At 37.0% G+C, this 24,955-nt stretch overlaps 1 protein-coding gene across 1 annotated transcript in view; it reads left to right on the forward strand.

Annotated features, from left to right (window-relative positions):
- MATCAP2 (microtubule associated tyrosine carboxypeptidase 2) overlaps positions 1 to 24,955 on the forward strand; it is a 110,122-nt gene that overhangs the window by 30,213 nt on the left and 54,954 nt on the right. Inside the window, exons 3-6 of the mRNA XM_089917530.1 lie at positions 987 to 1,684; positions 20,208 to 20,351; positions 21,029 to 21,161; positions 21,711 to 22,016. Coding sequence (XP_089773656.1) covers positions 987 to 1,684; positions 20,208 to 20,351; positions 21,029 to 21,161; positions 21,711 to 22,016 — 1,281 coding nt within the window. The remainder of the gene's footprint in view (positions 1 to 986; positions 1,685 to 20,207; positions 20,352 to 21,028; positions 21,162 to 21,710; positions 22,017 to 24,955) is intronic.

Here is a 24,955-nt window from a genome sequence, read left to right on the forward strand (position 1 = left end):
AACCCTAGGTTATTGTCTGTATCTTTTGTTTTTCACATTTAAGCTTATACTACCTCGTATTAGTACTCAGATCTTCATAGGACTGCCTTACCTTCAGAGCCAGATTAGAAGCTGGTTGAAGGCAAGAGCAATGTATTTATACAGATGTTTTTCAGATCCATGTATCTATTAGCAGTATTCCTGTATTTGTGGAATGAAAGAATGCAAATCAACACAGTTTTAAAACAGTACACAAGCAACAATATTTCAAGTTATTCTTACCTCTTTAAAGCACTTTTGAGATCTAAAGGCAAAACTGACCTCTCCTTAATTTGGCATTTGATATACTGATACCTTACATAGTAATTATTTTTTTAAGTCTTGGCAAGAAAAAACGTGATTTTCTTTAATCTTAACCTATGGCCTGTGCTTTATGACATAGCCTAAAATTAAGAAAAGCAACAAATAAATATTGAGTGACATTACTAAAACGTGCTTGAATGTGCACATATCATTTATTTAATTAAAAAAATTTTTTGAGATATGTAAGACAGTGTTGTCCTTCTTTTACTGATGGCTACCTTTATATATAGTGTCAGATTTCAAGATTGTATTGGCTTTGAAAATGCCTTGGATTTTACTTTGATATTGGTAATACTATTAAACTATATCCTTTCTACGAAATCCACATTCTTGGTAGAGTTGAGTGTTCAGATTATTTATGTATATTATCTCACATCTAGATTAGACTTTGGTCATCTAAATGGTTTGAAGCTGAGGATTTTTATAGATAATTTAGCATATGTTCATTCTTACAGAAGTGACCGTGTCTAGCTTGACCAAAGTTTAGTAATATAGTCTTTTAATATTAAAAATGTCTTTTTAAAAAATTGTTGCAAAATTATAAAGTTTACAGAACCTTCAGAATACTTTTCACATAATAAGCAATTTGCTTCATCTGGTATCTTTTGTTATTTCTTTTGTTTTGATTTTGTTTATTAACACAGAAAAGCTTCACTGGCCTGAGCAAGAACTTGCTAAGAAGTCTATTCTAAATGCAGAAGAGTCCTTGATTATTGGCAGCAAAGGAAGCATTTCACATTTATCTCCTGGAATACTAAAGGACATTTTCACAACTGGAACCAGTAGTTACAATGTCCTACTACAGAGCAAAGAGGAGAAAAAGCATCATTCACAAAAACAGTCTTCCTCCACCTACTCCAAAAGATGTAGAAAACCCAGCAAATCTAGCTCTTCACGTAGTAAAGATCTTCGCAAGATGAAAGCCCCAGTGCCTGTGATGAGCAGTGATACTTGGTACTGCCTAGAAAGGCAGCCTGCTGTTTTTGTCACTAGTTCAGTGTCAAGTCCTGTAAAGTTTACACATGATATCTCTGTTACAGGAAACAGCACAGTACTGCCACCTAAACCCAAAAATGAAAGAAAGGTCAAGCGACGCCATTTCTCCACTCTTCCAAAGCCAAAGCCTCAGCCTCAGCTGTCTAGAAGTTTTGAAAAAGGAGATGACTTTTCTGGAAAGAAATTTTGTATACTGAGTGCTATAAAGCCCACCAACTTGGAGAAAGAAAAAGTGAGATTCTTTAAGTCTGACTATACCTACAATCCTCAGTTTGAATATGCTAATCCTTCTCTGCCAAGTGTGTTAGCCAAGCACAGCAACGCAACTGACCGGTTCCTTAAGCAGGTAAAATGCTACTTCAGTAGCAGTATTTCATTTTATGTAATGAAAACAATTATTTGCCATCGTATAGAAAGCCAAAAAAAGTTGTTTTAAAATATTCCAATTATTTATAGTTAACTCCCATCCAGGACATGTAAATATGTGACAAGAAATCTCCAGGTGAGTGTCACAGTTCATATGTAAACTACTTTGCACTAATCAGAATCTATAAAAGAATCTATTATATAGACGTTGTGTTAGGAAGCAACTATATTAGGAAAAAGCTTCAGATTCTGGTTCCAAGCTTTCATTTGGCAGTTACAAACTTATGGCCCATTCGTCAGCCCACAGACAAGTGTTTGTTTTCTTTTTGATTTTGAATGCGTTAGATGGAGCATGCAGTATCTCTGGTTCTCCCTGTTATATTACATTCTCAGCTTGCTTAGGCCCCTAAAGGCATTTTGGGGACTAGGCTTGATACTTGCCAAAGAACTTTTTAATGCTTTACTGAAATTTTTAATAATCATCAAATATATAAGCACTCATTTAAAGAAGAAAATAATGGAATTTTAAAAATTATCTTCAAGTGTAGCAAATCACGATGTGGATGATATAAGCAACACTTTCCAAATTGCTCAGTTTAGATACTTAGCACACAGTTTTGTGTGTTAAGGTCTTAATAAACTTCAAAATCCACTTTATTGGGCTTCCCTGGTGGCACAGTGGTTGAGAATCTGCCTGCTAGTGCAGGCGACACGGGTTCGAGCCCTGGTCTGGGAAGATCCCACATGCCGCAGAGCAAGTAGGCCCGTGAGCCACAACTACTGAGCCTGCGCGTCTGGAGCTTGTGCTCCGCAACAAGAGAGGCCGCGATAGTGAGAGGCCCCCGCTTGCCACAACTAGAGAAAGCCCTCGCACAGAAACGAAGACCCAACACAGCAAAAATAAATTAATTAATTAATAAAAACTCCTACCCCCAACATCTTCTAAAAAAAAAATCCACTTTATTTGAGGGGAAGTTGGCTGATGTTTACCTTCTGGGCACAGAGTTGAGATCATAAAAGCAGACTACATTTGGTTAAATTAATTTTGTACAGGTTTTTATAATGCATTAGGTTCAACTTGGCTTTGTCAGTGATTGAAAATCTGTAGGCTAGGTGAAGCTGCGTGATTCCATTTGCCTTTGGCAAATGCCCTATTTTAGCATTTTGCTGCAGTGCAAGTTCTTTGGACTTGCAGCCAGCAAATTTTTTATTGTTTGTTATAAATTACATGGAATCTGACCAGTCTTTTAAAGCCATTATGTAAAGCTTATTCTAAGATTAAAACAATTTTAATCTTGCTATTTATTTTCCTTTGTTAGAAAAAGCCTTTTCTACTGCTGCTGTTTTTTTGAAGGTACACCCCCCCTTTTTTTTAATTGGAGTATAGTTGATTGACAATGTTGTGTTCATTTCAGGTGTACAGCAAAGTGAGTCAGTTATACATATACATATATACACTCCTTTTTAGATTCTTTTCCCATATAGGTCATTACAGAGTATTGAGTAGAGTTCCCTGTGCTATACAGTAGGTCCTTATTAGTTATCTATTTTATATATAGTAGTGTGTATTACATTCCCTTTTTATTGAAATATGAAATTGTGCTAAACACTAATAAAAAGGTCAGCTATTATTTTGGCAGTGATTTTATGATTTTTTTTCTTTTTTTGGTGTGGAAATTGCAATTGATTGAATAGGGCTTTCACTCACTTAAAATTTATGGTAATTATAAAAATCCTATTTGTTTTTTTCCCCCTTAATGCTGAAAGAGACAGCTGAGATTTCTTTACCAGATTTCTTTAATTTGGAGTCCTACTGCAAGCCCTACCAGTTGGGAAAGGGATTTCCCACCATTAGGTCAAAATGAATGCTCTTTCATTTTCTTGGATGGGAGTTAGGAAGCATCAGCAGCTCCAGAGATTGAGAATTGACAGTGCTTGGTTTCTGGCTCTACAATCTTTATTTTAACCCAATTCCAGCTTCTTACGCTTGGGTTGTTTGAGGCTTCTAAACAGCACCAGCAATCCTAGCTGGCTGGTACTTCAAATGCTACCATTTGGGAGAATGATTGCAGCAAATGCCAAATGTACTTTTCAAACCACTTTAATCAAATAAGGGAGATTTATCGGAACAAGACCCCCATAAAATATGCTTAAGTTCCTACTTAGCATCTGAATGAATTCTGACATGATACATCCTTCCCCTCCCCAGCTGTGAAGCTAAAGCAGCAGCTTCAGGGCTGGTTTCAGGATTCAGAAATGCACACAGAGGGGCCAGGATGGCTGAGTAGCCCATTTGTCTCTGGCCTCCACCCTTGAGGCCTTGCCAATCCCTAGCTGACAGTCTCTCAAGTTTCACGATCTGGATCTTTCCAAGGCAGGCAATCTATACTGTTGTTGGAGAGTGACCGCGGTCCTCTTTAGTGTACAGATAGGCAGAACAATGCTAAATCCATGCAGAGATAAGTCTACCATAGTGGAACTAAGGTAGTGCTCAGGTTCTGGTCATTCCTAATTGATTGCCCTCTCAATGTCAAGGAGTTCCAGGACTCAGTTTTTTTCTGGTCCGGGCAGTAGTTTCCTCAGGAGGCACTTAGGCCCTTTAGGTGGTTCAGAGCATCTAGCATGGGCTGCAGGACTTGAATATAACTCCAGGTGGAGCCTGCTGAACCCTGCTTAGCCTCTTGCTGGCAGCCATGGTGGGCCTCAGCTCCCCAACCCTTGGGACAGAAACTGAAAATGTCTGTTTTCTGAGGTTGTGGACCTATGCAGGAAAGAGTACAGTGCTTCCTGGATGCTGAAGAAGGGATCTAGGATGAGAGAATGCTGAAAGCTGTCCAGCGTCAGGTGCCTGCTCACTCGTGGGTCAGAAGTAAATCCTTAGTGGCACATTTGAGCAGTCAACTGGCAGCCAGTACACTTTCTGCCTTACTTCTCTGTGGCTGACCACCCTGGGAAACCTAGATATAAAATCCGTATGGTCTTAGACCCAGCACATTGTTGAACAAGATTGGAAGTGAGAGATGAGAAGGGCCTTCAGGGCAGTGTTGGGAGTCCTTGGCAGTATTTCCAACAGTCAAATGGAAATTACGTATTTATGGATAAAGCCAATGGTAGTTTAAATGACTGATTTTCCACCTCTAGCTGGAATCGTGTCTCGTTGTAGATTATAGCTATAGGATCCTGCTAACTGGAAGCCCTGATTAGTAGAGTGATATTTAATAACACATGGGAAATAAGTCAACTTTTGTTTGGCTCGATAAGGTAAAGTTTGAATTATGTTCTTATTTGTTAACAAAACTGGAGCAGTGGGGATCATTAGTGATTGGTAAATGGGGAGAGAAGGAAGACTTTGCTGTGTTGGGTAGAGACCCTGGGCTGAGGCTACCCCTCTGGCTGTCAGGGAAGAAAAGGTAAAGGGGTGCAGAAGGAGTTAACAGAACAAGCCTGAGACTGCCATCCTTAGAAAGGCCTGCTTGCAAGATTAACCTGAGCCTGGCGTCTGGGAACTTGACTGGTAAACAGTTTCCTACACTGAAATAAAACTTTCCCTAAGTGATAAGAGTAGCTTGCTGTGCCTAAATTGTGCAAACAGTATGTTTTATGTTAAATACTTCTTTTCCTTTAGGGAGTCTGGAATTTTAGAATGTGCTAGGCATAGGGGTGCTTATGTGACCAGCTGATAATAAAAACCTTGGGCAGTGAGTGTGTAATAAGTTTCCTTGGTAGACAAATCTTTACCTGTTCTTACAACTCAGTTGCTGGAGAAGTTAATTGCATTCTGTGACTTCATTGTGAGAAGACTCTTTTGAAGCTGCTGCTTGTTTCCTCCAGACTTTCCTGGATATCAGAAATGGGGAGTGGTGGGCTTAAGTTGATTTTTTTAAAGGCATTTACCTTCAGATTTTAGAAGAAAAAACTCTGTACTGTCCAAATAAAACATCTCCATGGACTGTATTAGTAGTCAGTTTGAGATTCCTGATCAGTTACAAGGTCTGGCTTCTTACAGCTTTGTAAAGGGCTATTGTGTTGCACCATTCCAAGAGGTGCCATTCACAAATTGAGCCTGGGGCTCACATTCATACAATAGAGTTGATGTTTACCATAAGCATGGGGTTCTTCTTTGGCATTATAATACAGTACTCCTCTAATACTTTTTAGTTGTATTATATTTGTCTTAGAAGTTCAAGTAAATTAAATGTATGCTAAGTTAGAAATGTTGCATGGAGGGTAGCTGGGAAAGAATGAACAAAAAAAGCATACTTGTTTTATTATGACATTGTTCACACTGCCTTTTTTTCAGGACCCTTGCGCCTTTGTTATAACATTAAAATTGCTTTGAAATTTAAGGACAAAGTCACATGAACTATCTATATATGAAAAATTATAACTAACATTAATAGAGTGCTTAATATTTGCTTGTTACTCTGTATGCTGTGTACTTTTCACCTATTATGAGGTACAATACTAGTAGTATCTAGAGACGTGCAGTCACTTTCTTGACTTGGATCTTAAGTTGCAGAACCAGGAGTCTTTCTCAAGCACTCTGTTGTCTTCCACACAAAGGTATGTTGGCAAACTAGCTCTCCATTTCCGTGGTATAAATATATATACTTCCACCAGGACCAGTTTCAAGCAATGTAACATCACTGTCATGCAAATTAATAAAAATTCAGTCAGCTCTGACAAGACAGCATGGCCAGACTCCAGCTTACCACTGTTTCACAAAATGGTTTCAACCAGGCTTTTCTAACCCCAGTGCACCCCCTGCACTCAAAGGGTACCAGGTCAAAAGAGCCTCACTTAGCTGGCAAGGATGCCTTTGGTAGAAGCTGATTATAGGGACTTGGAAGATTTTTTTTTTTGCTCTTTGTGATACACCTATGAAACAGTGATTATTAATTACTGTCTTTTGGAAGCTTTAAGACAAGCGTATTTACCTTCTTCCTGTTCAGGCACCCATCCTTATCTTTCAGCTACAGCTTCAATCTCAACTCATAGTACATAGTTATTTAGTGCCTTAGGAAGAGTAGCAAAGTTAAAACTGGGTGCCTAGTCTGTAAACTGAGTAAATATTTGAAAGAAGCAAATATAAGGATGCCCCAAAAAGGCTGTCCACAACGTTGTAGGTGGCTAATTTCTCTCTTCATGCCCCTCTGACTCTGCCAGGGAACAAAGCAGAAACATCCCTTCCATTACAGCTCCCGCAATATATACCTTTTCTCTGTTGACCACTGTCCTCGTCATTGCATTTCATCTATTTCCTTTCTGTTTCAGGTGGAGTATACACAACCAAGTATTGACAAGAGGGTTAAGATTAAAATTAGGTATTTTCAACTGAAACAAAATAATTAAAAAGAGCTTTCAAAAATTTCTTCAGTGAAGTAGTGTACCCATTGTTTTCCTGTTCCTAAGACTTTATATTTTTCAAAATAGTTATTTGCAAATACAGTTTTTGATTACCCATATTAATGGAAGGAAATATTTGTATGAATTAGCTAAAATGGAAAGATTATTCCCGGTTCCCTCCCTATCAAATAGTTCTCATCAGGGCAGTCATCTTAGCTTTCCTGGTGTGGCAATGCTGTACCAGCCATAGTAAGTAGGAAACACAGCAATAGCAAAAGCCACAAACAGTGGCATGAAATGGAGATTGTAGAAGGAAGTGATGTTTAAAGTCCACCATCTAAGTGAAAAATAATCCACTGAAGTGATTTATAAAGCAGAAAGCTTTTTGAAATCTTTTATTTGGTTCCAGGCATCTTATATTGTAACCTCTGGAGGAAAAGATGCGGTTAGGAAAGGTGGGGGATTAAGTATTGAGGAATGGTAGTGTGAAGAAGAAGAGATGTTAGACTTGTAGTTACTAGAAGAAATGTGCAGATATATCTGCGAAAAAATTGATGTCAAAAACATACAGTAAAATACCTTTTTCATCTTTCCATCTTAGCATATCAAAGCACTCCTTAAAGATGTTCTTGTTAATCTTTACAATATCTTGAAATATAACCCTCTTAGCCAATAGAGAAATGGGTCTTATAGCTGTTTGTAAGAATTACTGTCTTAAATAAGAGGTTTGTTAGACTTGTAAATGTAATTAAGAAATTCAAGAATTGCCTTCTTTTAAAAATATTCTTTGACTTATGATTGATTTTTAGGACTCTTGCTCTATAGGAGAGAGATGGACTCGATCTCTGAGGTTTCCCTTGCACGCTATGTTACAGAATGTCTGTTTCTATTTTTATTTTTGCCCCCATGCTATGTACTCATGTAATCATTGCACAGTGTCTGCTTCATTTTCCCTATATATATATTGAGGGAAATAGACTAAATGATCCTTGAGAGCCCTTTCTAGGACCACACACATCTCTCCTAAGTTCTAGGCCCCAAAATACTGTGGCTAATCAAATCAAGATTCCATCTCATGTCATATTATGTATCCAGTTGTCATGTATTTTGTAAAAACATTTAGCTAACCTTCCACGTTACATGTTAATCACAGAAAAGCTCAGAGTTTCTGCCAGCTGTGTTAACTGAAAGTTCTTTTACTTCAGACATCAGTGCTTTATTAACTCCACGTAATTGGCAGACATTTTGGTTTGTTAAAATTAACTTTCCAAATTAAGTGAAACTTGTTTCTCTAACTACAAAACCTAGTGGAAAAAAACCATTTCAATGCAGTTCTTTCTACAGTGTATATTGACCTTGACAATTCAGGTGTATACTTTTCAAACTAAGGTTACTAAGACAGTAACCTAACAGCTGAAATGTAAAGAATAACCAAGGAAATCAGGGTGTGAGCAAAAAAATGTTTTATCTTAAATTCATGTGAATGTCACATTAAACTTCTCAATGTATCTTTATTCTAATATAGAAAAATATAAATTGCTTATGGACTCTCTGGCAACCTGTCTATTCTCCCCAATGTGAGAAACTGAAACTTAGTACTAAGGTATTACACATTAACATTATTGGTTTGTAAAATTAACTCTTGTCACCAAAAGTCCAGTAGCATCTTAAGGGGAAAGCACAGACAAGGCACCTTCTGGGAAGAAGAGTAGTCATCAGGAGCGCTATATGACTCAGAGCAAGCAAGGGTTCCAATGGCTTGGAGACATAAAAAGTCATAATTTTACCAAATGCAAGCATATTGTCTTAATAAAGCTTTGAGTATCGTAAACTTGATTTCTTATAAAAAGATATGTCCACAAGTGAAACAGTATAGTTGGAAAGCAAGATGCAAGAAAAAGTTCGTTTTTTAAAGGTATTTGATGTCTCTCAAAAAGGCCATTTCCATCATAACCATATTATTTAAGAATTAGGATATTACTTGATGTTAAGATATCCTACATCTACTTAACTAAAAAAACTGTTCTGCTTATGTAATTAGAGTATCCTAAATTTCTTTATTACTGAATGGAAGTTAATGGCCCATGCTATCAAAGGTACTTGATAGAGTTATTGTAAAATCTCAGAGGTATTTAGAGAAAAGAACTCTAATGTCAACTTTTTTCCTGCATTGAAACAACGTAACGCATAACATTCTGTGGCATAGCATTGCATTTTCATTTATAGAGTTCAGATATTCAAAGTAAGTACCAAGTTGGGCCAACTTTATTATGTTAGGAAATTCTGATTTTCTTCCTAGTTAGCAAACTTTATACAGCTAGGGTATCTCAAGGGTGACATACCTGTAGGATTTGAGCAGGGATCATAAATGATTGCAGGGAGCTGGCTGGGCACAGTAGGAAACTAAAAACCAGCAGTTATCTAACTTGGGCTACAGTTTGGGTCTAGTGTTATCATACCCTCAGAATTTTTAAGAGAAGGTAGGTAACCTGAATTTTATACCAGGTCTTCTAATTTGTAAATGTTGACAGATAATTCAAACAAAGGTTGTTCAGACCAATGAAAACCTGTTTGTGGGCCACATTCATCCCTTGGGTTGCCAGTTTGCCACCTCTGACCAGATCTATTAAACATAAGCTCTGTCTTATTGAGGCCAATAATAGCATAACATAAAGACTTTTAAATGTGGTCCTCAGAAAATAATGTCTTGGTTTTGAGTTGATAGTGAAAATGGAATAGGTAGTTCATTGTTATATTAAAATGCATGCATAATAAATACATAAAATCACGTTGTATTCTAAAGCAAGACAAGTGTTCATTTTCCTTTTTTGATAGAAATAACACAATTGGAAATCAGATACCTTCACTGATAGCAGTATGTCTTGATATAAAATTTCTTTAAGGCTAAGTTTTATTTATTTATTTATTCTTTGCTGCGTTGGGTCTTCCTTGCTCTGCACGAGCTTTCTCTAGTTGCGGCTAGCGGGCGCTTCTCTTGTTGTGGAGCATGGGCTCTAGGCGCGCAGGCTTCAGTAGTTGTGGCATGCGGGCTCAGTAGTTATGGCTCGCAAGCTCTAGAGCGCAGGCTCAATAGTTGTGGCGCACGGGCTTAGTTGCTCCGCGGCATGTGGGATCTTCCCAGACCAGGGCTCAAACCCGTGCTCCCTGCATTGGCAGGCAGACTCTTAACCACTGTGCCACCAGGGAAGTCCAAGGCTAAGTTTTAATTGTACTAGTATTGAAGGTATTTTGTCTTGGTAGACCTCAAGTTGTCCAAACAGTGAAGGGGAGGGAAAAGCAAGCCTTCTTTAAACTATACCTCTCCCTAGGTGACTTGATTTTTTGCTTAGCGGATCACAGACTTTTCCCAGATACATTAAAGCTATAAAATTATTTTGAGTTTAGTACATCCATAGTAGTTGTGTGTCTTAAACTGGAGAAGTGAGGTCATTTCTTAACCTAATAGCAAGGAGGATTTTCTTACAGTCAGAGATGGAAACACCCCAATCAGATTGTATGTCCTTGGAAGAAGGTATGACCTTGATGACTCTTTGAAACAATACTTCATTGATTTGCCTTTGAAAACTTGCCTAACGTGCACTCTCAGGTTCTTATCTTAACAGGGTTTTTCCTCCAAAACAGTTTGAATGTCTGCTTCTTCCTTGTAGGTAGTGAAAAAAGAGTTTGCCAGTACTAAGCTATTTATGAATATCTTCTCCTGGTAGCAGTTACCCTATCACTTTCCCACTTATCATTGTATACATCGAAACTACCCCCAACCCTGATGACACAAATGTGCAAAAGAGGGAAAAGGGAATGGGGGGACGGCTGCAAGTGACATTTTTCTTTGTCCCACTGTGTTCTTTCATTTGTTCCGTCATTGAAGGCAGACTCAATTTCTTGAATCTATTTCCTAGGTTCTGCATATGTAGAATATAATTTATTGAAACATTTTTCTCTTTATTATAATCTGGTCATAGTTTGCAGTCTGTCTTATAGAAAACTGAATTACTGGCAAAAGTGTTTTTGCTTCAGTTTCTCCTGCTCTCCACATTGCTGTCAGTGTCTAAGGTACAAATCTGATTGTGTCACTTTCCTTCCCGAAAAATTTTAGGGCTCCTCATAATTCAGGATAAAGTCCAAAATCTTTATCATGGCCTACAGGCCTTTCATCTTTCATGATCTGGGTCATGCTCAGGTTTCCAGTGTCAACTCTATACTCCCATAGCATCTTGTGCAAATTATCTATCATGACATTTATCACACTGTTATCATCCTTAAGTTTCTTTTTTTGCCTTTACCATTAGACTAACCTCTTTTATAAAAGTGTATTTTATGTTTTTCAACTGTTCCCAGAATCTAGCAGAGTTCCTAGCACTAAATGAATGAGTCTCCTGGTTCCTAGGCTGGAGGTATAGGAACTGTGTTTTCATTTTCTTTGTTTTGTGTATGCTTTTGACAGTATTATCCCCTTTTACCTGGAATGCCGTCTATTTCCTCTGTGCCCCTGCTTCAGTTTACCTTTCTCTATGTTTTCACAACACTTTATTCATATATCCAACAGAGTATTATTAAATTATGTTAATTTCAATGTAATCACTGTCTAACGGTCAGACAGGAACTTAGATTCTAAAATATATAAATAAAAGCAGTGATTGGCACAGAGAAGGTAACCATAGAGTTGAGTGAATGAATGATCCTTGTTAATGGTATGCTAGAAATTTAGTGAAGTAGTCTGCAAACAGTGGATCCAAATTTGTGGCTCAAGGGTCAAGTTCAGCTTGCACATCTCTTTTTTGGGGGGTGGGGGTCAGCTCAGTGTTTTTTAAAACATTGGTATATAAGGATGCTCTTCTGTTTCCTCTCCCGGATGTCATATACTCAGTAGCTTTACAGAGAGGTTACTGCTTGCAGCTGAAGGTATTTGGGTGTGTAACGACTGCTCTAGTGTCCCATCATTTTGTGGCTACAGTACCTTAAATGGAGGCCTAAAGACCTGATTGAGTAATCCAAATCTTTATATACCTAGTTTGCTACCAAGAAGAAATAGCCACCATTGAAAAATTCATTCAATATTTTGAATATTTTATTTCATTCTGAGAATCTCAAAGTACCAGAACGTGTGTGTACCTCATCCTTGTCTGAAGTAAGCATTTTCAAACTGTTCTGAGGAATACTGCATGAGAAAAAGATGACCATATAAGGTAGAAAACACAAACTGTTATATTCACCACATGTAGTATCATAATAAAGGCTTAAAAGTCTTGTTTAACTTTGTTTAGTCCAAACACACTTGGCCATGGGACCTTTTTAAAAATAATACCTCATCAACCACTTTTCCAAAAAAAAAAAAACAGTTTGGAAAACACTGGCTTAAAGAAAAGGACTGTGTGATCTAGGGGTTATTCAGTATTTGGGGGGTGAAGAGGGTCAGAGTTCTAGATATTAGAATTTACTAAAAATGAGAGGAATGAAGGAGAGGGTTGGGATTCAGTAGAGGTCAAATCAATTACCTTAAATACTACATACAGTCATTTGGGAAACAGACTATAAAACACATTCATAGTTTCTCTTTTTCTCTTTCTCCCCCGCCACCCGCCCGTCGTCTTTTACTCTCTGTCTCTATCTCTGATTTCATCCTCACACCAACCCTGTGAGGTAAGTAGCACAAAGATTTTCATCTCCACTTTGCCCCTGAAGAAACTAAACCTGAGAAAGGTAAAATGACATACCTAAGATCACACAGTCAGTAAAAGGTAGGGCACCAACGTAAAACCAGATCTTTTGACTTCTAGTCTTTCCACAGTATCACCCAGACTCATATCGTATTAGTGTCCCTATTGTATATAGTTTTTCATTGAGTGAAAACTGCGTTTGAAAAGGGAAATAGGTTTTTAGCACATGACTGTGAAGTGGCTTGTGATTGATGGTCAGATTTCCAAATTGCTGAACAGCAAACAGAATCAGCAAGTAAACCAAAAGTAGATTACTAAACAGTGTTGAGATTTTTCAGAAAGTTTGTTATATCATACAAGACAATGCTGTAGGTTTTATATCAAGATTTTTCCTTTTCTGAATTGGTGGTTTAAATATTACACTGTGCTGTTTGATTACTATTGCTTTTTTAAATGATGGCTTTATGAGGATATAATTCACATGCCATGTAGTTCACCCATCTAAAGTGTACAGTTAAATGATTGTCAATATATTTAGGATTATGCAATCATTACTGCTATCAGATTTGAGGAATTTCATCATCCCCAAAAGGAAACCCTGTATTCATTACAAGTGACTCACCCCCAGCCCCACCCCGTTCCAGCCCTAGACAACCATCAATCTATTGATACTTTATCTCTCTCTGGATTTTTCTGTTCTGGACATTTCATATAAATGGAGTCATATGATATGTGGTGCATTGTGACTAGCTTCTTTTAGCATGTTTTCAAGATTAATCCATATAGTAGCATGTATCAGTGCTTTTTATTGTTGAATAATATTCCATGTATGTATATTTTAGATTTTATTTATCCATTCACCAGTTGATAGACATTTGGGTTGTTTCCACTTTTTGGCTATTATGAACAATGCTGCTATGAACATTTGTGTACAGATTTTTGTGTGGACATGTTTTTAGGTATCTTGGGTATATACCTAGTAGTAGATCATGTGGTAGTTGGTCATATGGTAGGAGATCATAGATCATATAGTAGTGGGTCATATGGGAATTCTGTGTCTAACCTTTTGAGGAAGACTCTTTTCCAAAGTGACTGCATCATTTTACATTCCCACCAGCCATGTATGAGTTCCAGTTTCTCCACATTGTTACCAACTCTTTTTTTTTTTTTTTTTTGTCAACTCTTGTTTTTATAGCCATCCTAGTGGGTATGAAGTGGTATCTCATGGTTTTGACTTGCATTTCTCTGATGACTAATGATGTTGAGCATCTTTTCATGTGCTTATTGGCCATTTGTATATCTTCTTTGGAAAACTATTTGGATCTTTTGCCCGTATTTTAATTGGATTGTTTGTGTTTTTATTATTGAGTTGGAGTTCTCTATATATTTTAGATATGTCGCTTTTCAGGTATGAAATTTGCAGACATTTCCTCCTGTTCTGTGGGTTGTCTTTTCACTTTCTTGATGGTGTCCTTTGAAGCATAAAAGTTTTTAATTTGGATGAAATCCAACTTACCTATTTTGTTATTTGTACCTTTAGTGTACAAATCTAGGAAAGCACTGCCTAATCCAAGGTCATGAAAATGTATGCCTCTGCTTTCTTCTACAAGTTACATAGCTTTAGCTCTTACATTTAGGTCTTTGATCCATTTTCAGTTAATTTTTTGTATATGATATGTGGTAGGGGTACAATTTTATTATTTTATTTGTATCCAGTTGTCCCAGCACCATTTATTGAAAATAATTTGATTCCTCTTGTTTTAATAGAAGAAAATAAGAATGCTTCGAAGTCATGAGCTGGCAGTAACATTGTGAAGAATGCTGATGTTCTGTTTTGTGTAGCATTATGTGTGACATCCAGATCTGGAGAGAGATAAGACCATTTCATTCACACTGAACAACTGCTCATTTTGCATTTATTTCCTCTGTGCTTCAGGTTTGAGTTCTCTGAAAATCAATTTGTTTTGATGCCTGTAAGATATACAAAGCTTTAAAATATTCTCTTATAAAAAGGAAGGATTTAGGAATGATTGATTTGTGAGCAGAGATAATATATTGATTCATAATTTAGTAAAAATATGTAATCTTTTTGGTCCAATGTTTTTAAAAAGGTAAAAGTATGTTTGGTAGCCTGTTTCAATCCATTTTCAGCAAGAAACATTATCCCACCTGATAACTGTTCTTATGGAACTCAAAAGTAGATTATATTATACGATTTTCTAACATAGTGATGGAGGAGTTGGATAATTAGGAAAATGGAAAAGTGCAAAGTCAGATTCATGCAGACTAGGGATCCAAGACCTGGACAGTAGGATAGGTATATATTAAGATGTTCTGGTTCCAGGAGTTTTAAAACTGATTAGCGAAACTGTTATGTTGCATCGCTTACTGTTTATATTTGTTATTCTTAGAAATGGAAGGAAGCAGAGAATATATTTGATGTTGATGGATAAATTGGGGCTAGATTTCCACATGGATGAGGGAAGTGGCTGCTTGCTCGAGTAGACCTCAGGAATGTGAGCCATACCAGTTCTGTCTACCAGCAATCTGCTCTGCCTAAAAATCTACCATAGAAGATATTTTTTGAATTTTTAAATATTTTCATGTGTTTCCTTTTTAAATACAATTACTCTGGAGAAGGTATATCAATGACTAACTGGGAAGTGGGAGAAGGTAACTAGATAGTGAAAAGAAAGGCCTGGAGATTCCAAAGTAGAGGGTACTTAAACAGTTTTATATTTTCCAGTTGTAAAAGAAATATGTGTTTAGTGCAGAAACTTAGAAGAGTATGGAGAAGAGAATAATTATTATAATTCCACCACCTCTAGGTCACGACTTTTAACATTTTAGTGCGTTTTCCCTGCTGTGTATAAAATAGATAACTAACAAGGACATACTGTATAGCACAGGGAACTATACTCAATATTTTGTAATAACATATAAGGGAAAAGAATCTGAAAAAAAATAGATATGTATGTGTAACTGGATCACTTTGCTGTACACTGGAAACTGACACAACATTGTAAATCGATACTTCAAGAAAAAAAAAGAAAAATACATTTTAGTGTTTTCCTTGCTTCATGCCTAATGTTGATGGTTGAGTTAGCATACTTTTGTTTACATGTCTATATTTTTTCATGCTGTTAAAAGCTGTCAGCTTTTCTTTTTTGTCAGCATTATTTTAACTGACTGCATATATTTCATTTCATGCAATGGGTATACAGTAATTAGATTAAGTTAAATCTTTAGGTTGTTCCTCTTGTGCTTTTAAATTTCATAGAAATAGTTTTGGTAGTTGTCCACTCCAGGGGAGCTTCTTGCATAGATTCTGTGGGAAGGAGGCTAGTCAGTAAGCTGTGCAGTGGAGGCACCTGCTATAATAGGCCTGCCCCAGCATTAGAGTCAAAGGAGGAGGACCACAGCTGAACCAGTTATATGGGAATTGTTCGTTCCTTCCTCCCAGCTGTCAATATACTGAAGGGAAAGAGAGGCTGTGAAAATAGGGGAGAGATGAGAAGGAATCAAATCACTGATTATGCCTTCTTTTCCCAGTGAAGGTTCTTTAGGCCTCAGGCCAGGCTCTGCCTAGGGGAGGGGAAAGAGCTTTAATTGGATATGTGATTTATGTTTTAAATTGGGTTAAATTAACTTGAAATGGACTTTTTTTTCTTTTAATACTTGAACGTTTTTGGAAGTTAAATTGGTTAAGGTTTATTTGAAGATAAGAAAGGGATATGCTGGATGGCAAATTGAAAGTGATGATTGGGGAATTCCCTGGAGGTCAGTTGTTGGGACTCTGGGGCTTTCACTGCCAAGGGCCCGGCTTCAAGCCCTGGTCAGGGAACTAGGATCCCACAAGATGCAAGGCACAGCCAAAAAAAAAGTGATGATTAGAGTAAAACTATCAAGCTGCGGGCTTCCCTGGTGGCGCAGTGGTTGAGAGTCCACCTGCCGATGCAGGGGACACGGGTTCGTGCCCCGGTCCGGGAGGATCCCACATGCCGCGGAGCAGCTGGGCCCGTGAGCCATGGCCATTGAGCCTGCGCGTCCGGAGCCTGTGCTCCGCAACAGGAGAGGCCACAACAGTGAGAGGCCCGCATACCGCAAAAAAAAAAAAAAATTATCAAGCTGCTGCTTGTTTGAATCTCGCACCAAGTAATATTGGGAGATGTAGTTTTCTGATTAACTTAAATGATGATATTAATGGAGAAGAGAGATCTGACATAAAATTTATTGCCTCTTAAAAGTGTTAACCATGCGGAGGTGTGTGAAAGCTTGATTCTTAAAGTGATACAGATATTGATTCTCTGAGCTCTAGGGGGAGAGGATGGACTCTTTTTTCCTGTAAAAAAACAAACAAAAACTTGTAAGGAGATGTGGGTCAAAGGGTACCAACTTTCAGTTATAAACTGAATAATAAGTTCTGGGTATCTAATATATAGCGTGATGATTATAGGTAATAATAGTATATTGTATACTTGAAATTTGCTAAGATCTTAGATGTTCCCACCACATTAAAAAAATGTAACTATATGAGGTGATGGATTTGTAAATTAACTTGATTATAGTAATCATTTCATAGTGTATACACATATTAAGTCATCGCATTGTACACCTTAAACACCTGATTGTAGAACCTAAATATATACAATTTTTATCTGTCAATCATACCTCAGTGAAGCTGGAAAAAATGACTTTTTCCTTTGCATATTGTAAACCATTTTGAAAACTTCTGTATAGTGCAAATAATTAAACATCAGTGCAACACATTATCCCTTCTCAAACATGAACATGATATCACGTAGCCTTTGGGTATATCCTTCCAGGCTTCCTTGTGCCTTTTTAAAATTGCTTATTGCCTTTTTTTCCCCCAAAATTGAGATCATACTTGTAAAAATTTTTGTGGCCTGCCAGAGGTTGCATAAGGAAGCAGAAATTGTTGTAACACAAAAATGTTCACTGATGAAGTAACCACTGAACATTCCTGACTTCTCTCTTAAAACTTGAATTTATTCACCTATCCAACCACTGTCTCTCTCTCTGTGCTGAGGTCTATTTAATGCAGATGGATTGGGAAGTCAGTGAAGGATACTGGAGATCTGTGTGGTCACTGACAAATTTGTCTAGGTTGGACCAGTTGAAAAACTAATAAAGAAAAATATCTAGAGATGACAGCAGGATGGGCACTTCAGTGAAGAATGACTGTACATGACATATTAAGATAAGCTTTTGGGAACATCCATGTAGCTCTCATGAAGGATTGCTGCCATGATGGTGCCATGTAAGTCACGCAATGGAAAATGATGTGCTATTGCATATCATTTTGATAGAAAAATTACATCCCCTCCAAAAAAAACTCCCACTATTTTTATTCATTCTTTGATTATCTAATAATTAGTTGATAGGTATAGAGGTTGCCTCAGTGTTGTTAAACTGCCAAGGTAATTTTTTTTAATCTTATAGGGTACTTTTTCAGGGTAAATTTTCAATCAAATCTTTGTTCCCTGTTATGAATATGAACGAATACTTATTATGAGTGTGACTACTTAATAGCCTTCTACTAAGTACCATTTATTGATGATAACAAGGGTCACCTGTATTTAAGTTTTTCCAAAATTTCCAGACTGTTATAATAATTAGTAACCAGATAACCACATTATCCTACTGAGTAAGCATATGCTAGAAAAGCTAGTTTTATCCTAAGTTAAGTACATACTTTTAAAAACCTATACACACAAGTTATAATAAAAAATTTCTTTAACTTTTTTTAGGTCTAATTATAAGTTCAGTATAGAAGGTACCACTTCTGTCTCTTATGGAATTAAGGCAAAATTTCTCAGATTCTTCTAACTCTGATATATTGATGACTAGTGACCATTAGACTGGTGTATGCAAATACCTTAGCTAATCTGCTAAATGGGCTTTTAATTATGTGCTAACTTGTTCTTTTAATTATACTAGTTGTCATATAAATAAATTAGCCTCTGGGGTATTTGCTGTGTTCCCATTCTCTGAGATCCTTCTGGCTTTCTACTGTGCAGGTGAATCACCTGGGGAATCTTGTTAAAATGCAGATTCTGATTCAGTATGCATGTAGCTTGGAGGCAGGCAAAATTCCAAATTTGAAGCCAGCTTCCAGGACAATGCCAGTGCCAATGCTGCTGGCTTTTCGACCACATTTTGAATATCAAGCCTTTTAATAGCAACTTTGGGAACGCAAGCCAGGCAAACTTGTTGAAGCCATTTCTTGTTATGATAAGTTTATGATTCACTCCTAGTTTATTAGTAATATATATTTTTCCTGTGGGGATATATATATCTACTTATAACTTGTAGCACATGAGTTCTACTGTAGTTTTTGTGTTGGGCATGTCATCTACAGTGGTATTTATAAAGAATGGTAACATACTGGTGATGATGATGTAATAATTGACATGTATTGACTACTTATGTCTGACACTGTGCTTTACAAAGTTTGGCTAAATTTTCTCAACAAAACCATGCCGTAGACATTATTGTTGTTATCCCCATTTACTAATGAGGAGGCTTGGTAACAAGTTTAGTGACTTGCCCAGAGTCACACAACCAGAAGGTGGCAGAGCCAGGATGTCAGTCTGACTCTAGAGCTTGTACTTTTAATCTCTTTACTAGTCTGACAACAGATGAAAAGCATAGGCTTAATATAATATCAGGTATCTGAATTTTCTAGCTTCTGTCACCATTCATATATTTGAATTTTCTAGCTTTTTCCCAAAAGACCTTTGAATAGCATTTTCCTTCCTTATGTTTTCCTTTTTTTGTGGCTTTCCCATAGATATTGATGATCTGTTACCAGTTTTTTTAGTCTTCCTTTTTGTATATTTGTACTTAGAGAAAAAGATCTCAACTTTCATATTCTTTTGATATGAAAACTTATGAAGAATGAAAAGTTAGATAGTACCCTGCCCAGAATGAAAGATAAGAGTGTTTTTAGTAATGTTGAGACTGTGTTTCTGCCAAAGAGTAAGTAGCCCAGGAAAACATCAGGTTCTATAGGATCATCACAAAGGAATGGTTGATTCTTCTGTATGTGCTTAAAAATTGGGAATTTTTTTCTTTATCCAAATGGTAATTATATTCTAGTAATTAGTCTGGAGACATACCTTCTGAGTTCTCCTGAAAAACCACCAGGTGGTCTTAGAGAAGCCAAGAGAAACTGAGAACTCTGCCTTAGCTTCTCAGCCTGTTAGATGTTGACAGTTGTGTAGTGCTTGAGCCTTCATTCTGTGTTAAGAAGTAAGTACATACACAGGTGTTTGTAAAAATATATGAAAATAAGTGAAAGCTGTTTAGGATTAGAAAAATATGTTACCGTAGCTGCAATTTGATTTGGAAATCGGTAAGCACAGAACAGGTCATGATAAATAAGAATATAACTAGGTCATTACTCATGTCGAAATAATAGGAGGCTGTTTACTTTCATTATCTCTGTTTCTTTTACAGTCCATCAATATTATGGAACTGACTTTACAAAAGTATGGAAGCTATGAAAAATTTGAACAGGCCACCGGTGGTAGCCTGCTATCTAAAACTCGAATCTGGAGTCATGTTAGGAAATACATGATGAAAGAAGGCTGCATGGGTGAGGTATGAATCATGAGTAAGCATGACAATTTGAGCATTTGAACTCTCAGTCACTGCCACGTGTGTGTTTTTTCTGCAGGTTTTGTTTTCCCAGCACTATTTTACTCATTAAATAAGTCACCCAGATTTCTTACTAAATATAAGTCTAAGTTTTTATTGCATTGAATTGTTAATGTTCAGTTTTTTTCTGTTTTTCCTTTTTTATTACTACCATTTTTGTATAGCTTGTAGGATTATGTGAATTGGCTTATGAAAATTATTAATGAAGAGATTTGGCACAGTGACTTCTCTTATTAATGTCCAGTTCCTAGTGTTCAGTCTCAAAATAAGCTTTGGCCCAGCAGTGACCAGGACTCTGGCTCCTGTACCTCCCTTTGCATTATTCCAGCCCGGGGGACTACATTTGAGAGCACTGCAGAGGCACAATTTCAGTTCTCTGTGTCTTCCTCTGCACAGCTGTCTACTTTTCTTTCAATCCAGTAAAGGTTCCTGAGTTACCAAAGGCTCAAAATTCCAAGGGTCTGCATTTCATCTTCTTGGTTTCGGGGAGATTCAAGATGGTGTAAACAAAAGAAAAAGGCGTTAATTTATGGGTCCATTGTTTTCTGTGAAAACTTTCACCCCCTGCCTTCTACGTTTTGTCTTTTATATATATATATTTTTTAACTCTTGCTCTTTAGATTGTAGTTCACCTCACTGAGGACCTGCTTTCCCGAGCTTCGATGACAGTAGTAAATGGATGTCCAACACTGACCATCAATGTTTGCACCGCACGTGAGCATTGGCTGGAAGGAATGCTGAGGCATGAAATAGGTAGGGGGCAACCCTTCTCCATTTATTCAGTTGTAATAGCAGAAATTACTTCAAGGACTTGTTTGTTTATAATGCATTTTTTCTTAGTAATATTTGGCAAAAAGTAATGAAATTGTTAGGTGTCACTTGAACTAAAGCTAAGATATTAATGTCTCATTTCAAATTAGATTTTTTAGGGTACCGTATAGCTGTATTAAGCTTGGAGAGTCATTTAACTCCTCTGGATTTCAGTTCCCCCATCTTCAACTGAGGGAATTGAATTAAGTGATCTCTAAGATTCTTTTCAAATACCAAGTCTATAATTCGACTCTTAAAAAGAAAATAAATTGCTGTAAAAGTTATACCTCTTCTAATGAGACATGTAATCCTTCTGAAGGCTGTGTACTCCTTCAAAGCAAAGGGCATTAGTGTCAGATCACTTTCTGCTTTCTTTTGATTTGTAGGTACACATCAATTTCGTTTTAGAACTGTTGGTAGAATCTTTTTTTGGAGAAGAATTAAAATAAGAATGGCATTTCTTACTTTTCATGTGCCTTTTCTTGTCCTTAGGCACACATTATTTTCGAGGTATTAACAACCTTCAGCAGCCATGGAACAGTTGGACTGGCCGTAAAAAACATGACCTAAAGCCAAACAATCCCACAGAGGAAGGACTGGCAAGTATTCACAGTGTCCTGTTTAGAAAAGACCCCTTTTTATGGAGGGCTGCCCTCCTCTACTACACTGTTTATCGAGCCAGCCACATGTCTTTTTGTGCATTATTCAAAGACATTGGAAAGTTTGTCAAGGACCCCAATACAAGATGGGATTATTGTGTACGAGCCAAGAGGGGATGGACTGATACCTCCCAACCAGGTGTGTGTCCCTTGACAGTAGATTTTCTGATTTATTGGGTAATTGTCTTTTTTTTTGAATTTTTGAATTTTATTTTATAAAACAGAATTTTATTTCCTAAATGAGCAGGTTCTCACTAGTTATCCATTTTATCCATATTAATGTATATATGTCAATCCCAATCTCCCAATTCATCACACCACCACCACCACCCTCGTGCCGTTTTCCCTCCTTGGTGTCTATATGTTTGTTCTCTACATCTGTCTCTCAATTTCTGCCCTGCAGACCGGTTCGTTTCTACCATTTTTCTAAGTTCCACATATATGCGTTAATATACAATATTTGTTTTTCTCTTTCTTACTTCACTCTGTATGACAGTCTCTAGATTGATCCATGTCTCTACAAATGACCCAATTTCATTCCTTTTTATGGCTGAGTAATATTCCGTTCTATATATGTACCACGTTTTCTTTATCCATTTGTCTGTTCATGGGCATTTAGGTTGCTTCCATGACCGGGCAGTTGTAAATAGTGCTGCAGTGAACATTGGGGTGCAAGTGTCCTTTTGAATTATAGTTTTCTGTGGGTATATGCCCAGGAGTGTGATTGGTGGGTCATATGGTAATTCTATTTTTAGTTTTTTAAGGAACTTCCATACTGTTCTCCATAGTGGCTATATCAATTTACATTCCCACCAACAGTGCAAGAGGGTTCCCTTTTCCCCACACCCTCTCCAGCATATGTTGTTTGTAGATTTTCTGATGATGCCCATTCTAACTGGTGTGAGGTGATACCTCATTGTAGTTTTGATTTGCATTTTCTCTAATAATTAGTGATCTTGAGCAGCTTTTGATGTGCTTCTTTGCCATCTGAACGTCTTCTTTGGAGAAATGTCTATTTAGGTCTTCCGCCCATTTTTGGATTGGGTTGTTTGTTTTTTTAATATTGAGCTGCATGAACTGCTTGTAAATTTTGGAGATTAATCCTTTGACAGTTGCTTCATTTGCAAATATTTTCTCCCATTGTGAGGGTTGTCTTTTTATCTTGTTTATGGTTTCCTTTGCAACTGCTTTGAAGTTTCATTAGGTCCAATTTGTTTATTTTTGTTTTGATTTCCATTACCCTAGGAGGTGGATCAAAAAAGATCTTGCTGTGATTTATGTCAAAGAGTGTTCTTCCTATGTTTTCCTCTAAGAGTTTTATAGTGTCCAGTCTTACATTTAGGTCTCTAGTCCATTATGAGTTTATTTTTGTGTATGGTGTTAGGGAGTGTTCTGATTTCATTCATTTACATGTAGCTGTCCAGTTTTCCCAACACCACTTATTGAAGAGACTGTCTTTGTATATCCTTGCCTCCTTTGTCATAGATTAGTTGACCATATGTGTGTGTGTTTATCTCTGGGCTTTCTATGCTATTCTATTAATCTATATTTCTGTTTTTGTGCCAGTACCACACTGTCTTGATTACTGTAGCTTTGTAGTATAGTCTGAAGACTGGGGGCCTGATTCCTCCAGCTTCATTTTCCTTTCTCAAGATTGCTTTGGCTATTTGGGGTCTTTTGTGTTTCCATACAAATTGTGAAATTTTTTGTTCTAGTTCTGTGAAAAATGCCATTGGTAGTCTGATAGGGATTTAATTGAATCTGTAGATTGTTTTGGGTAGTATAGTCATTTTCACAATGTTGATTCTCCAATCCAAGAGTATGATATATCTCTCCATCTGTTTGTATCATCTTTAGTTTCTTTCATCAGTGTCTTACAGTTTTCTGCATACGGGTCTTTTGTCTCCTTAGGTAGGCTTATTCCTAGGAATTTAATTCTTTTTGTTGCAGTGGTAAACAGGAGTGTTTTCTTAATATCTCTTTCAGATTTTTCATCATAGTGTATAGGAATGCAAGAGATTTCTGTGCATTAATTTTGTATCCTGCAACTTTACCAGATTCATTGATTAGCTCTAGTAGTTTTCTGGTGGTATCTTTAGGGTTCTCTATGTATAGTATCATGTCATCTGCAAACAGTGACAGCTTTACTTCTTCTTTTCCAATTTGTATTCCTTTTATTTCTTTTTCTTCTCTGATTGCCATGGCTAGGACTTCCAAAACTGTGTTGAATACTAGTGGTGAGAGTGGACATCCTTGTCTTGTTCCTGATCTTAGAGGAAATGCTTTCAGTTTTTTACCATTAAGAATGATGTTGGCTGTGGGTTGGTCATATATGGCCTTTATTATGTTGATTGAGGTAGGTTCCCTCTCTGCCCACTTTCTGGAGAGTTTTTATAAATGGATGTTGAATTTTGTCAAAAGCTTTCTCTGCATCTATTGAGATGATCATATGGTTTTTATTCTTCAATTTGTTAATATGGTGTATCACATTGATTTTGCGTATATTGAAGAATCCTTGCATCCCTGGCATAAATTCCACTTGATCGTGGTGTATGATCCTTTTAATGTGCTGTTGGATTCTGTTTGCTAGTATTTTGTTGAGGATTTTTGCATCTATGTTCATCAGTGATATTGGTCTGTAGTTTTCTTTCTTTGTGACATTTTTGTCTGGTTTTGGTATCAGGGTGATGGTGGCCTCGTAGAATGAGTTTGGGAGTGTTCCTCTGCTATATTTTGGAAGAGTTTGAGAAGGATGGGTGTTAGCTCTTCTCTAAATGTTTGATAGAATTCGCCTGTGAAGCCATCTGGTCCTGGGCTTTTGTTTGTTGGAAGATTTTTAATCACAGTCTCAATTTCAGTGCTTGTGACTGGTCTGTTTATATTTTCTGTTTCTTCCTGGTTCAGTCTCGGAAGGTTGTGCTTTTCTAAGAATTTGTCCATTTCTTCCAGGGTGTCCATTTTATTGGCATAGAGTTGCTTGTAGTAATCTCTCAAGATCCTTTGTATTTCTGCAGTGTCAGTTGTTACTTCTTCTTTTTCACTTCTAAATCTATTGATTTGAGTCCTCTTCCTTTTTTT

This window comes from Delphinapterus leucas, chromosome 9 (assembly GCF_059928025.1).
Source record: "Delphinapterus leucas isolate spDelLeu-1000000601 "Yukka" chromosome 9, BTC_Dleu_Yukka2, whole genome shotgun sequence".
Taxonomy (NCBI): Eukaryota; Metazoa; Chordata; class Mammalia; order Artiodactyla; family Monodontidae; genus Delphinapterus; species Delphinapterus leucas.